The sequence below is a fragment of the Phaseolus vulgaris genome, chromosome 1 (assembly GCF_051622355.1).
Source record: "Phaseolus vulgaris cultivar YP4 chromosome 1, ASM5162235v1, whole genome shotgun sequence".
NCBI classification, from domain to species: domain Eukaryota; kingdom Viridiplantae; phylum Streptophyta; class Magnoliopsida; order Fabales; family Fabaceae; genus Phaseolus; species Phaseolus vulgaris.
The window spans coordinates 45,230,769-45,244,808 of record NC_143498.1 but is presented as its reverse complement, the minus strand read 5'-3'; the positions used below and the strand labels follow the sequence as shown (position 1 = coordinate 45,244,808).

At 30.2% G+C, this 14,040-nt stretch overlaps 1 protein-coding gene across 1 annotated transcript; it reads right to left on the bottom strand.

The window, feature by feature from the left end:
- Window positions 1-11,627: 11,627 nt before the first annotated feature.
- LOC150029657 (uncharacterized) lies at window positions 11,628-12,643 on the bottom strand. The gene is made up of 5 exons (XM_090296866.1): window positions 12,574-12,643; window positions 12,377-12,489; window positions 12,087-12,293; window positions 11,944-12,004; window positions 11,628-11,662 (listed from the first exon to the last, which is right to left on the bottom strand). The coding sequence occupies exons 1-5, from the start codon at window positions 12,641-12,643 to the stop codon at window positions 11,628-11,630; spliced, it is 486 nt and encodes a 161-aa protein (XP_090152992.1).
- Window positions 12,644-14,040: the final 1,397 nt, after the last annotated feature.

Genomic DNA, 14,040 nt, shown 5'->3' with positions numbered 1-14,040 from the left:
AGTCAAGTCAACCCCTCTTATGCCTTTTAACACCGTTCCTTCTCCGAAGCCCTTGGATCACTCTGCATTCTCTCTTTTTTTTTTTCACACACTATTTTATACTATATAATACTCTTTCTTCACACTAAATTAAAATACCTTTTAATCCTAAAAAATTTATTATTTTTTAAATTTTCTTTAACTACATCATATATTATGCAAATCAGGTGATACTTAAACAAATATGTACTTATTACTGGAAACGTTTAGTCAACTTAATGAAAAAGACTAAATTATTATTTAAAAAATAACACAACCATCTTAAAATCTTATAAATAATGTTCTATCAACTTGTTGTTATTATGCATAATAGTTATTTTAATATATAATAATTTTTTATTGATTAATTTATACAAACTGTTGGACGGACTTAAAAAAAATTGTAAAATATTCTATACAAATAATTGTAGTTCAGTTTAAAAAATTGAAATTTCATTTATACGCAAGACGTTTTTTCGTGTTTAATGAATAGTATGTAGAAATAATTTTGTACATGGTATTGTTTTTATTAGTAAATAATTGATAATATAGTGTCTTTATGAGAGTTTAAAAGAATCTTTCTGTGGTGTTTCATAAAAAGAAACTAAGTATTTTGGCTTTAAGAAATTGAAATTCCATTCACACAGAATTGATGAAGTTGTTGCGTGTTTTAATTTGCTTATAAGAACTCCATCGTCTATAAAAGTGGATAGTTTAATTTGTTGTTCAACTCATGGCCATGGAATGGAACCACCAAAACTTATACTCTCTTACTTTCAACTGTACTAGTCAAATTTATACCACTCAATTTATGTGTTGGATCGATGATTAATTAGTTGTGATTTTTAAATTGCAACAACATTTTAATTAATATTTTTTTGTTTTGACTTTCAAGTATCATAATGAATTAATTCATACGTGTTCTCTGTGGCTTTCTGTCTTTTACATCCCTCAATTATGGTCGCTATTAAATAATAATAATTGTTCTTCTATGAATTCATCTTTCTATAATGTTTTTTTTAAGCCAACACTGTGACACATACATATACATACAAAAAATCATTGATTATTTATTCGATAACTATGTGTAGATAACACACTGTGTCACATGCTCTTTCGTGACGTGATTTACTTTTGATAAGTGATTGGTGTCTTTGTGTGGTGTGGAAGAAGAGTCGGTAAGACATTTACTTTTTGAATGTATGATCTTTTGGAGAATTTGGGGTATGTGTCTCGAGTGGTTGAGATTGTCTTCGGTCCTACATCGTGATGCACAAATGTATTTTAGGATGTTCAATCCTATAGGTTTGAATCACGCATTTATCAGGTGCTGGGGGACATTTGGGTAGGTATTGTTAGTGAAATCTGGAATCACAGGAATATGGTTGTGTTTGAGAATGGGCGGGTAGACTTAGTGGAGGTGTGGTACAAAGGAAGACTTGGTCTTGGGTCACAGTAAAAGAAAAATTGGCCAATTTTTCCTACTCAGATCGGTGTTTGGAACCTCACTGTTGTATGAGATATTAGAAAGACTGATTATTTTTGCATTATTTAACTAAAGATTTTGCCCAGTAGTAGAGGTGTGTTTTGTGCAGGTTTCATCGGGTTCGCTTATCTGGCAAGGTTGGATTAAGGTGTGTGGTCTGGGCTGCGCTTGGAAGGTGTCGAAGATGTCAGAGGTTAGGTGTGTTGAGTTTTGGCACTTGGTTTGGCACCTTTGTTTGCTTGCAAAGATCCTGTTTAGTAGTGCGGTGCATGTCCTTTTTTGAGAGTGTGAGCTCATGGTGGGTTGATGTAACTATATTTGTGGGCTTCTATATCTCAGATATTATTAAATATTTTTAATATTATTAAATATTTTATTAAATATTTTTAATATTTTTAATATTATTAAATATTATTAATATTATTAATATTATTAAATATTCTATTAAATATTTTTAATATTATTAAATATTTTATTAAATATTTTTAATATTTTTAATATTATTAAATATTATTAATATTATTAATATTATTAAATATTCTATTAAATATTTTTAATATTATTAAATATTTTATTAAATATTTTTAATATTATTAAATATTTTTAATATTATTAAATATTTTTAATATTATTAAATATTTTCAATATTATTAAATATTTTTAATATTATTAAATATTTTATTAAATATTATTAAATATTCTATTAAATATTATTAATATTATTAATATTATTAAATATTCTATTAAATATTTTTAATATTATTAAATATTATTAATATTATTAAATATTATTAATATTATTAAATATTATTAATATTATTAAATATTATTAATATTATTAAATATTATTAAATATTATTAATATTACTAAATATTATTACTATTATTAAATGTTATTAATATTTAAATATTATTACTATTATTAAATGTTATTAATATTATTAAATATCATTATTATTATTAAATTTTATTAATATTATTAAATATCATTACTATTATTAAATATTATTAATATTATTAAATATCATTACTATTATTAAATATTATGAATATTATTAAATATTATGAATATTATTAAATATTATGAATATTATTAAATATTATTAATATTATGAATATTATTAAATATTATTAAATATTATTAATATTATTAAATATTATTAATATTATTAAATATTATTAATATTATTAAATATTATTAATATTATTAAATATTATTAATATTATTAAATATTATTAATATTATTAAATATTATTAATATTATTAAATATTATTAATATTATTAAATATTATTAATATTATTAAATATTATTAATATTATTAAATATTATTAATATTATTAAATATTATTAATATTATTAAATATTAAAAAAATTAATATTATTAAATATTATTAATATTATTAAATATTATTAATATTATTAAATATTATTAATATTATTAAATATTATTAATATTATTAAATATTATTAATATTATTAAATATTATTAATATTATTAAATATTATTAATATTATTAAATATTATTAAATATTATTAAATATTATTAATATTATTAAATATTATTAATATTACTAACATTATTAAATATTACTAATATTATTAAATATTATTAATATTATTAAATATTACTAATATTATTAAATATTATTTATATTATTAAATATTACTAATATTATTAAATATTATTCATATTATTAAATATTATTCATATTATTAAATATTATTCATATTATTAAATATTATTAATATGTATAAATTAGTTATGGTTATTATTATTTATGAATATTAATTATAATTTTATAATTCTTTATATTATTTTAATAATTTTAATATTATGTATATAACTATTATGATAATAGTTGGTAGGTAATATAGATCCGTGGGTGATAGTTCGTAGGTAATAAAGATTCGTGGTAATAGCTAGTAGGTAATAAAGATTCGTAGGTAAAAGTTGGTAGGTAATAAGATCCGTAGGTAATAGTTGGTAGGTAATGTTGAATTTACCTACGGATTCAGAATCTGCGGGTAATGTCTGTAGGTAATGTTGTTCGTAAGTAATATTTGTAAGTTATGCTGAATTTACCTACGAACTCAGATCCTTGGGTAAAAACCCGTAGATAATATTAATTTTTTTTGTAGTGTTAATTGTGTATATTTTTATTGAGAATTTATATGTTATATGTATTTGAATATATGCTTTTGGTATGGTATATTATTATATATTAAAAAAAATATTAAATAAAAATTAATTTTAGAGATAAAGGATAATTAATTATTATATTAAACAAATTAAATATTATTTTATAAATTTAAAAATATTGGTATATAAAATATTTTTTATTGTTAATAAAAAATTAAATTAATTTTCAAACATGAAAGCTTTTTATAAAAAAATAAAATAATATTTAATATTAATACTAAAATTTTAATTACTAACTATGTTATATTTTAAATTAATTTTTATAGATACTAATTATATGAAAAGTCGTCAAATTAAAAAAATTACTATGCCATTAATATAAATAATTTGTACAAATAAAATGTTTACAAAGGGAAAGTTTGCTTTCACTTCTTTTCTATCTACATTTACTTGACAAATTTTTTTCAATATAAAATATTATATTATAGTAATAAATATATATAAATAGAACATTATAATAAAATAATAATTTATGAAGTTGTAAATTGAATGGATGAGAAAAATAAGTGTTAAATTATCATTACTTTAAAAAATGGAAAAGGTTTATAGGGCACTAGTTTTTTTCTCTCACTTTAACTTTGTAATCTTTTTTAAAATAAAATATTATATTTTCTTAATAAAATTTAATATAAATAAAATTTTAAAATAAAATAATAATATATTTAATTGTTAATGAAATGCATTTAAAAACTGTCAACCTATCATTGTTATAATCTGGTATTAATTATTAATATATCATTATTCAACGTATCAATCTCGTACACAAAAAACACAACTCAAAAATGATAGGTTGACATATCATTTTTTTAATAATACTTTTTCATGTGATGACAAATGATTGTTGTTACTTGAGGTGTCAGCCTAACTGAGATCTTAAGTAGCATAATGATGTCTAATATGAAAATTTTTTATAAAAAAAAAATTATATTAATTAAATTACAATTATAAACAAGTGTTTTTTAATGTATAGTTGTCAGAGTACCATTTTTTATATCTTAGTTATGAATCAATCTTGACTTAAATCAATTATAATGTCTTGATTTTATTGTCCATATTTATGTATTTTTTGTCTTCTGGATTTATCTGAAGGGTCTTGATGGTTTGATGAATCTATGTTGAATCTCTAGAGAAAGTTAAAGGTAAGGGAATCACGATTGGGTAGTTCATGTGTTTATTTCGATGTGCTGGAGCCAAAGATGATTCCTTTCATGCTAGTCATAGTAGCATGGATGATTTTCGTATCATTTTTGTCAATTTCAAACTCTATACATTACTCAATAATTTCAATCCAATTTGCAAATTAAGATGTTGTCGGAAAATATAGAATAAACATATAATCTAAAAGTAATTCTAAAATTATATTATATATTACAAGAAATAATACTAATAATATTTAATAATCAATAAGTGAGATAAATGTATGTAGGTTAATGAAGTTAAATGTTGTGTTATTCAGTCGTTCAACTGTGTAAAATAAATTAATAGTTCAACCAATATGGTCATCATACAAAATAAATGGTCATCGTATACAAAATAATATGTTTTCATTAATGTAATTTCCCAATCAGCTCTCCCCAGGCTGCAACTGTGTTGTGGCCTTGTGCTCGTGCGGGTTCAAGTAAATACTACACAAAATATTATCAATATAGTCATAGTACAAAATAAACTGTCGTCGTACGTACAAAAAAAAATATGTTTCCATTAATGTAATTTCTTAATCAATTCTTCCTCCGATCACAACTGTTACAAAAAACATTATTACAGTAATCACAGAAAAATGAATGGATTTTACAAAAGACAATTTATCCTCCTACAGTTGAGTTTTCTTCCGATGATGGCAAGGTATTTCATTCTTCAAACCATTCTCGGTAGCTAATAATGTCATTTTTTTTTATTCTCTACCATGTTTTTGAGTTGTGTTTTATGTACGAGGTTGATATGTTGAATTTTGATAATTGGTACCATAATATAACTCTGATTTTTTTTATTAAAATAAATAATTTTAAAATTATATTAATTAAATTACAATTATAAACAAGTGTTTTTTAATGTATAGTTGTCAGAGTACCATTTTTTTTTTGTTCTTGTTTGTTTTTGTTTTAATTTTTGTATGTGTATTGGGCAAATTTTTGTATAAGAGTGATATTTCATTTGACAGGAAATTTTTTTTTTTTTCTTACTTTTATATTCTAGGAGTGTTTTTTTTTAAATTGCATAAACATATCCTAATTATGAATCAATCTGGAAGGGGAGAAATTCGGGTATATGGTTAAATCGGCTTACCTCCGTCTAAGGGGGGGATAAAGTTTGAGAGAATGGGACGGTGTATAATAAGTTTTGGATGAGTAAAGTTGTACATACTGCACTAGTTACGACTTGGAGGGTGTTGGAAAACAAGTTGGCCACTAAGGCTAACCTGGTTAGGCGCGGGATTACGGTTGCAAGTTCTATTTGCAGCCTGTGCGGGATGGAGGAGGAGACTAGTACCATCTATTCTAGGAGTGCAGATTTGTTTGGTTACTGTGGAACCATTGTTATGTATGGCTGGGTGTGCAGGATGTGTTTCATAATGTCCCATTGTTAAATTTTTTCCAGTAGTTTAGGATGAGCAGTGCGCCGACTTCGGTGGATGAAGTTTGGGGAAGGATTTGGATCGCAGTAGTTAATGAGGTCTGGAGGCACATAAATAGGGTTATCTTTAAAGGGGGAGTAGTAGATGTACTTGAGGCTTTCGCATTGGTCCAACTAAAGACTTGGTTTTGGGTTTCATCCAAGTCACGATCTGCGTTTTTTTCCTTTTCTGATTGGTGCCCATAGATCTGATGGTTTGTATTATGATCATGATTGAAAAGCTCATGTATATGTTTAGCTAGATGTGATGGAGCCAAAGTTGATTCCTTTATGTGATGTTTTTTATTTGATCCATTAAAGTATCATCACAAATACGTTTTAAGCATTATAATATATAATAATATATAAAGTTTAAAAAAAAATATATAATAAATATGTTTTAAATATTTTAATGTATAATAGTTTTCATATGCATTTTTTAGTATTTAAATAAAAATAAAAATAATAAAAAATAGATAAATTTATTTTACTATTATAACTTAATTTTATATATAATTAAAGAAAAATATATTTTATTATTTAAAGTAAAAATAATACAAAATTAGATAAAATTAATTTCCTATTATAAATTTTCTTTATATATAATTGAAGAAAACTATATGTTTGGTACTTCAACAATGAGACCACTTTCCATATTTCATCCTGCTTTTACCATTTTTTTTTATCAGTAATAAACAATGAATAAAATGTGAACCATTTAAGGGGTGGTCCAACCCTTATACAAAGCACACGACCTTTAACCTTTTCCTCTCGACACGTCCCCGTCAACGTCTAAAGATACCACTACTTAATTAAAATCAGAAAGAATAGCCTACAACACTCACTTATTCCAAACAAAAACCTCATGATATCATCCCCATACAGACCAAAGGGTCTATACACCAATCAGAGAAGGAGAAATTCGCAGCCTGCGACATGGATGTAACCCAAGACCAAGCCTTTAGTTGCACCAAAGCAAACACTTCCAATGCATCAATTACACCCCCTTTAAATATTACTTTGTTTATATGCTTCCAAATCTCGTTGACAACTACGATCCAATCACTCCCCAAACCTCATTTACCGAAGCAGTCACATCACACATCCTAAACTAAGAGAAATTTAACAATGAAACATTATGGAACGCACTTTGTGATGGGAAAAACGCACGCGAAAGCAACACACATAATCTCGAATCAACTGTAGAAAAATAAGCGACACAAGATTTAACGTGGTTCGGTCGCCAACTGTAACCTACATCCACACGGGCAACTATTAGGTTTACATTATATCATGTTGCACACCAATTACAAGTACAATGATCTCTTTAAATAGAGATAAATAGAGATAATAAAGGGAAACAATGATTAAGCCCACTCACTAAAACATGGTGTCTACTCAGCCCAACCCAATTGGTCCTGGCTTCATACCCAACAATCTCCCACTTGAAGCCACGGAACAATGTTCACCTGCGCTTCAACTGTGTACATGGTGTCTTGTCAGCCCAACCCAATTGGTCTTGACTTCATACCCAACAATCTTCCACTTGAAGTCACGGAACAATGTTCACCTGCGCTTCAACTGTGTACATGTATTTCTGTAATCTGTCGACAAAACTCAATGTTCCACCACTAGTTGCCACCAACCTTCTTAATCATTTTGAAGACTTCGTTAAAACTCCCCTGAGTTTCAACACGTCAGTCACTGAACCGTTCTCTGTTCCTACTGACTCCCACTTACAGGAACTGCCAGATCCTGGATCAACCTGAGAACAAACACTCTCCATATTCAACAAGAAATTTTTTGGAGAAGTTTCAACCGCTGGAATACTGGTTCTCCTAACCCACTGTCGTCTAGGAACCTCAGCTGAAGCACAACCCGTGCTCCCACTGCCACAAGTACCTCTGACTGGTCTACCTGAACCTTTCCATGCTCGTTCATCCTGAATCTGACATGTGGCTCTGAGTTTCTCTCTTGTAAAGACAACCCTCTTCTGCCCACGAGATTTTGTGAACCGGACTTTGTTTATCTTCTGAACTGGGATGGTCACTCCCTCAGACACGGTAATCTGACTATATACAAAGAACCTCTCTTTCTTCCACAGGCCATGACAAGATTTCCCTTGACGACCTTCCACTGCTGATTTCCGAACTTCACTTCATGTCCCTGTTTGTCCAACTGCCTAACAAAAATCAAACTTTTCGTCAAGCTTGGAACAACTTTGACATCCTTCAAAGTCCAAAAACCAACTGGTGTCTTCAACACTATGTCACCCATGCCCATAACATCAAGAGTTATGTTGTCTGCTAGTCTTACCTTTCCAAAGTCTCCAATAACTAGATTATGCAATGCTTCAGAATCCATGACCCAGGAATCCACACTGCTATCCGCGCAACAGACTAAAATGTCCTCGTCCGCGAAGTCTTCTGCAATGTTGACTTATTTATCATTTGGGCATTGATTCTTGAAATGCCCCACCTCCTTGCAGTTCCAACATGTTACACTTGAGCAATCCCGAGTCTTTGACTGACTCCTTCTTTTGTTCTTGCTCCTACTATCTCTGATATTTCTCTTACCTCTGATGACATATAACGATTCACTAGATAATTCCCCAGAACTCCTTCTTCGGACATCCTCGCCCTGAACTTCCTGAGACAGTAGACACACTAAGTTCTTTTCCCACTCAAAAAGATTCTTTCTCCAACCAAAATTTCATTCCCAAAAGTTGTTGTTCCAATCCACTAGCTCTGCCACCGAAGAAGCTTTTGAGACACTTAGTGAAAACAACCTCGAAAAAAAACTTTTCAACGCCCCCTGCCCTCCCAATTGTCTTCCCAAAACAAAACTTCCTTCCCATTACCCACCTTCCAAACATGCATTGTTATTGATCCACAGTGTTTTCAATGGGGTTTGAGATTCCATTCACTAGTGCAGATAAGTTAAACAAATGCGGCTATTTTAAATTTACAAATGCGGTCATAGAACCGCATTTGATCAACACGCATTTGTAAATCTGGAATTTACAAATGCGGTCCTATGACCGCATTCATAAATCACATTTACAAATGTGGTCATTTTAGGTAACCGCATTTGTATATTATTCTGAATTAGGGAGTGGGTTTGGGGTTTAGGATTTATGAATGCGGTCTTGGTAAAAACCGCATTCATAAATCACTATTTACAAATGCGGTCATTTACTAAGACCGCATTTGTAAATGCGAATTCACTATTTACAAATGCGGTCTTGGTAAATGACCGCATTTGTAAATAGTGCTTTTTTTTTTTTGGTACATCCTGTTTTGTGCAGAAACCATATATTTAAATAACCTGCATAATGATTAAACCCCAGCCAGACAAATACAAAAATGTAGTAACCAATTGAAATCATCAAAATGTACATTTACAAGTGATCAAATTACATATAATAAAACCACTAATATTGTTTACTTATGCTAGAGTTATAAAAATTAATGAAGTATGTGGACCAAGAATCTCTAACATATGAAATGCCTTCCTCACTCATTGGTGTTTCTTCTGTGAATAACTGCATTGCAAAGTTGACATAAATTAGTTTCTAGATATATATATATATGTTCAAGAATTATAAAAATGATTTAACATATACCTCCTTCCAACCAGTTTTAACACCTAGTCTTATAATGATAATCATCCATTGCATAATGTAATAGCCACACTCATAGCTTCCTGGTTGTTTATTACACTATATAATTCAATAAAAAGTAATATGTTAGTATATTGATAAACAATGATAATAGAGAAAGAAAAAAATTACAAACCTTTATTCTTATCCAGTTCAAATTATTTGAACTTGATCGACCTTTTAGGATGTTATATCCACGCCATGAACTGGTTAATACAAAAAACCTCGTTAGTAGATGGTTAATTAGTAACATATACAAAGTTAAGTTTATACTATACTTACGTATCAATGATATCCTTAAATTTTGTGGGCATCTTCTTGTGTAGGGAACAAAACCACACAGCAGTCTTATCAACCATTGATAAGACAAGTAACTGCCAATGATGCCTATATGATCATTGAAAAGAGTTAGTAAATATTTAAAACATGAAATAATAATAATTGATGACATATAATTAAACTTACTCATTAATGTAAGGGCATAAATAAATTTGTTTTCCCTCTTTTTCCAGGATGTTAGTGATGTATGCTTGAGTCTCAGTTGAGTTTGGTCCAACGGGATTAGTATATGCAGGATCTACGAATCCATACATATTTTCCTTCCCCTCAGTGATACAGACTCTATGCAAAAACCTACAAGTTTTTAGTTAAAGCATAATCAATAATAATTTAACATAAAGTAAATTGAATAATAGGTAAAGATACTTACATCATAAAAAATTGAATTATACTTATATTGAGCTCCTGGTTCCCAGATATAAATTCTGATAAATCTGTGTTGTAAATCATCAGTGGCAGTTCAGTGTTGATTTGAAAAAATGTATTATCCCACGGAATTGGAAAAGGATCATTGCCAATCTGACTAACAATGAGACGTAGGGAAGCCATAGGATCGTCAACTGGAACCTCACGCTTCTTTTTCGGACTTGGTGGCTGAAAAGGTTCCTACAAGATAAACAACATTTGTATTAAATTATATGTAATATATAAATATAAATAAAAAATAATATAATGAAACGAAATTAATACATGAGGTTCGGGCATAGATCGAATGAGCTCTCTGGGCCAGGCAACGAATGTCTGAAATGCATCGGCCACAGTGGTTACCTCATCTGAAGGTAGTGGAACACGAGCATCAGGAAATCGTACTTTTTCAACTGTTACCTTCGCCATATCAGGGGAGAGAGGAACGTTATGTAAGGTGGTGGCGTTTTTATAGACTTTTCCAAGTGCCACCACCCGAGGAAGTTTGCCGCCCACTACCAGTAGCTCACAATCCTCTGTCTGCCCATTGATATCATCCCCTGATGTTGGAGGAGCCGCACAACTCCCCTTTGTGCTCTTGGGAGTGGGACTAACAAGGGGTTCAATCGGCTCAGCACAAACTTGTTGCGATAGAAACTCTTGTCGCATTCGATCATTCTCCTTTTTCATCTCCAGCCACATCAAATCAGTCTCCTTTCTCATCTCCTCCATTATTTCTTCACGTAACTTAGTCTTCATTTGAGTTTCCTTCTTGGAGGAGGAGGATGGTTGTCGTTCTGAAACTCCAAAATAAAGTTTAATTCCGACCCCTTGTCCAGCGGCACGAACACGACCAGAGTGTTCAGGTCGTCCAATTGCTTCAACCAGGATATCGTGACGACCTTCAGCAACAAATGTACCGTTGGATTCCAAGGAATCCTGCAAGAGTACACAAAAATCATATTTTCAATCATTAATATAATTAATGCTTTAAAAAAATTGAAAATAACAAAAATAACTTACAATTTTTTCGATTATAACCCCGGATTGCTCGGAACTTGGTGCACCGGACTTTTTAATTCGGGCCCTCTTCCATTTTTCATGGCGAAAAGGTGGTGGAGGAGAAGTGACCCCTGTTTCCACATTCTCAGAATACGTCCCCTGTTGAGATTTCTCCTTTTCCACCATCAGTGTTTGCTCAAGTTTTCTATACCCCAAACGAGACATAACGTGCGGGGTAAGATTCTTCAAAGCTATCTCTTGAGCTTTCTTCCGACGATCCTGTCATAATTGAAATAAACAAACTGAAGTAAATAAGATAAACTTATTAATGTAATATAAACAAAAAAGTTACTTCACTTACCATCCAAGCCTCATTTTCACGGCTTTCTCTAAAAAGACGCCATGTCTCTTCATCAATATGTTGGTACTTTAAACATGGATTTTCGTCTTTAAGGTCGCCAAAAATGTATCTCGAAGTCAGTCTTGACTTAAAGGTACGAAATTTAAGTGCGATATTGGATAATATCTTTGATCGAAGCGGTTCCACATCAGGAATGTCAAAGTTTGCCTAGAAAATAACATCATCAAATTAAAATTAATTAATCAATATTAAAAAGCATTATATGATAACAATAATAATGTAAAGCTTACCAGAACATCCTCCCATAGCATGTTCCGATCAACCTCTGAAACCTCATCCCATGAATTAATCAAAATGGAGAGCCTCTCACGAGAAACAACTCCAAGATAGCTCATAAACTCATCTGCCTTAGAACCAAAAGCCACTCCAGTGTTGACGTCAATGTCAACATGTGTCTTCTCACCAGCAGCACGTCTCAATGCAAGACGCTTCAATCTAGTAGGTCCTCTACTGCCTCGTCCAGATCGAGGTCTATCTGGAGTCTGGTCGTCATTCATGTCTCTGTTAAAAAAATTAGGTAACAAACATTAGTTAATGTGCATCAAATTAAAATCATATAAAAATAATACAAAAAATTCTAAATGTTTATTTACATGTTGCATGTGGGTTGAATGTTTATATGTAAATTCCTTCACTATGGTCTTTACGGGTTGCATGTACATCATCAAGTACATCGTCATCTTTATTAGTTATCATTGGTGTGAATGAACGAGTTTCGCCATATTCAATATCATCTATGGCTTCCCCTTGTTTTTTCCCGTGTAAAACGACATACCAATGTTCTGACGTAGGATCTTTCACATAGAAAACCTGAGATGCTTGTTGAACCATTATAAATGGCTCATCTCGATACCCTATCTTTCGAAAGTCCACTAGTGTGAATCCTGATTCATCAATTTTAACCCCACTTTTATTATCAACCCATTTACACTTGAAAACTGAAACGGAAAACTTAGTGTAGTCAATCTCCCATATCTCTTCTATAAACCCATAGTATGCCATTGATCCAAGTACTGGATTTGTATCTTTCGAAGTCGAAAACTGCATTGACTCGGCTTCAAGAGTAACACCAGAATTTTGAACTGTACTCTTTTCATCCAGGGACTTCGTGTAAAATATACAATTATTCACTTCGTACGCTGTACATGAAATGACATCAAACTTCAATCCAGCAGCCAACCAAGTCAAGGTCTCTGATGCCGTTGAATCCTTGAACACCTCATCTTTAAACCAAGGCATGAAAGTTCTATTATGTTCCATCAAGACCCATTTCTCTGCTTGTCTTGGGTTATTTGCCTTCACAATGGCTTTATGAGCTTCTATGTAAGGTACAACTTCATCTGTGTTATTCAATATGTACAAATGTGCTTGCAAGACTTCTGATCGAGATTTGCTTACAATATTCACACCACGTAAACATTTACTTGTAGAACGCCTGTGGTGCCATGAATTAGCTGGAACACCTATTGGATTTGCTTTTGTCATGTACTCTGAACAAAATTCAATACTTTCTTCAGCTATGTACCTTTCAATCATTGAAGCCTCTGGACGATAATGATTTTTCACATAACCTTTCAAAATTTTCATATACCGCTCAACAGGATACATCCATCTTAAGTACACTGGTCCACACAATCTAACCTCTCTTACCAGATGCACCACTAGATGAACCATGATGTCAAAAAAAGACGGAGGAAAAAACATTTCCAATTCACACAAGATAACAACAATTTCATTTTGAAGTTCATCTAGTTTTGAGGGATCAATGACTTTACAACATATGGAAGAGAAGAATGAGCACAAACGGGTTATGGTGTGTCTAACATTTTTTGGTAAGATCCCACGGATAGCTACCGGCAACAATTGTTGTATCAAGATGTGACAATCATGAGAC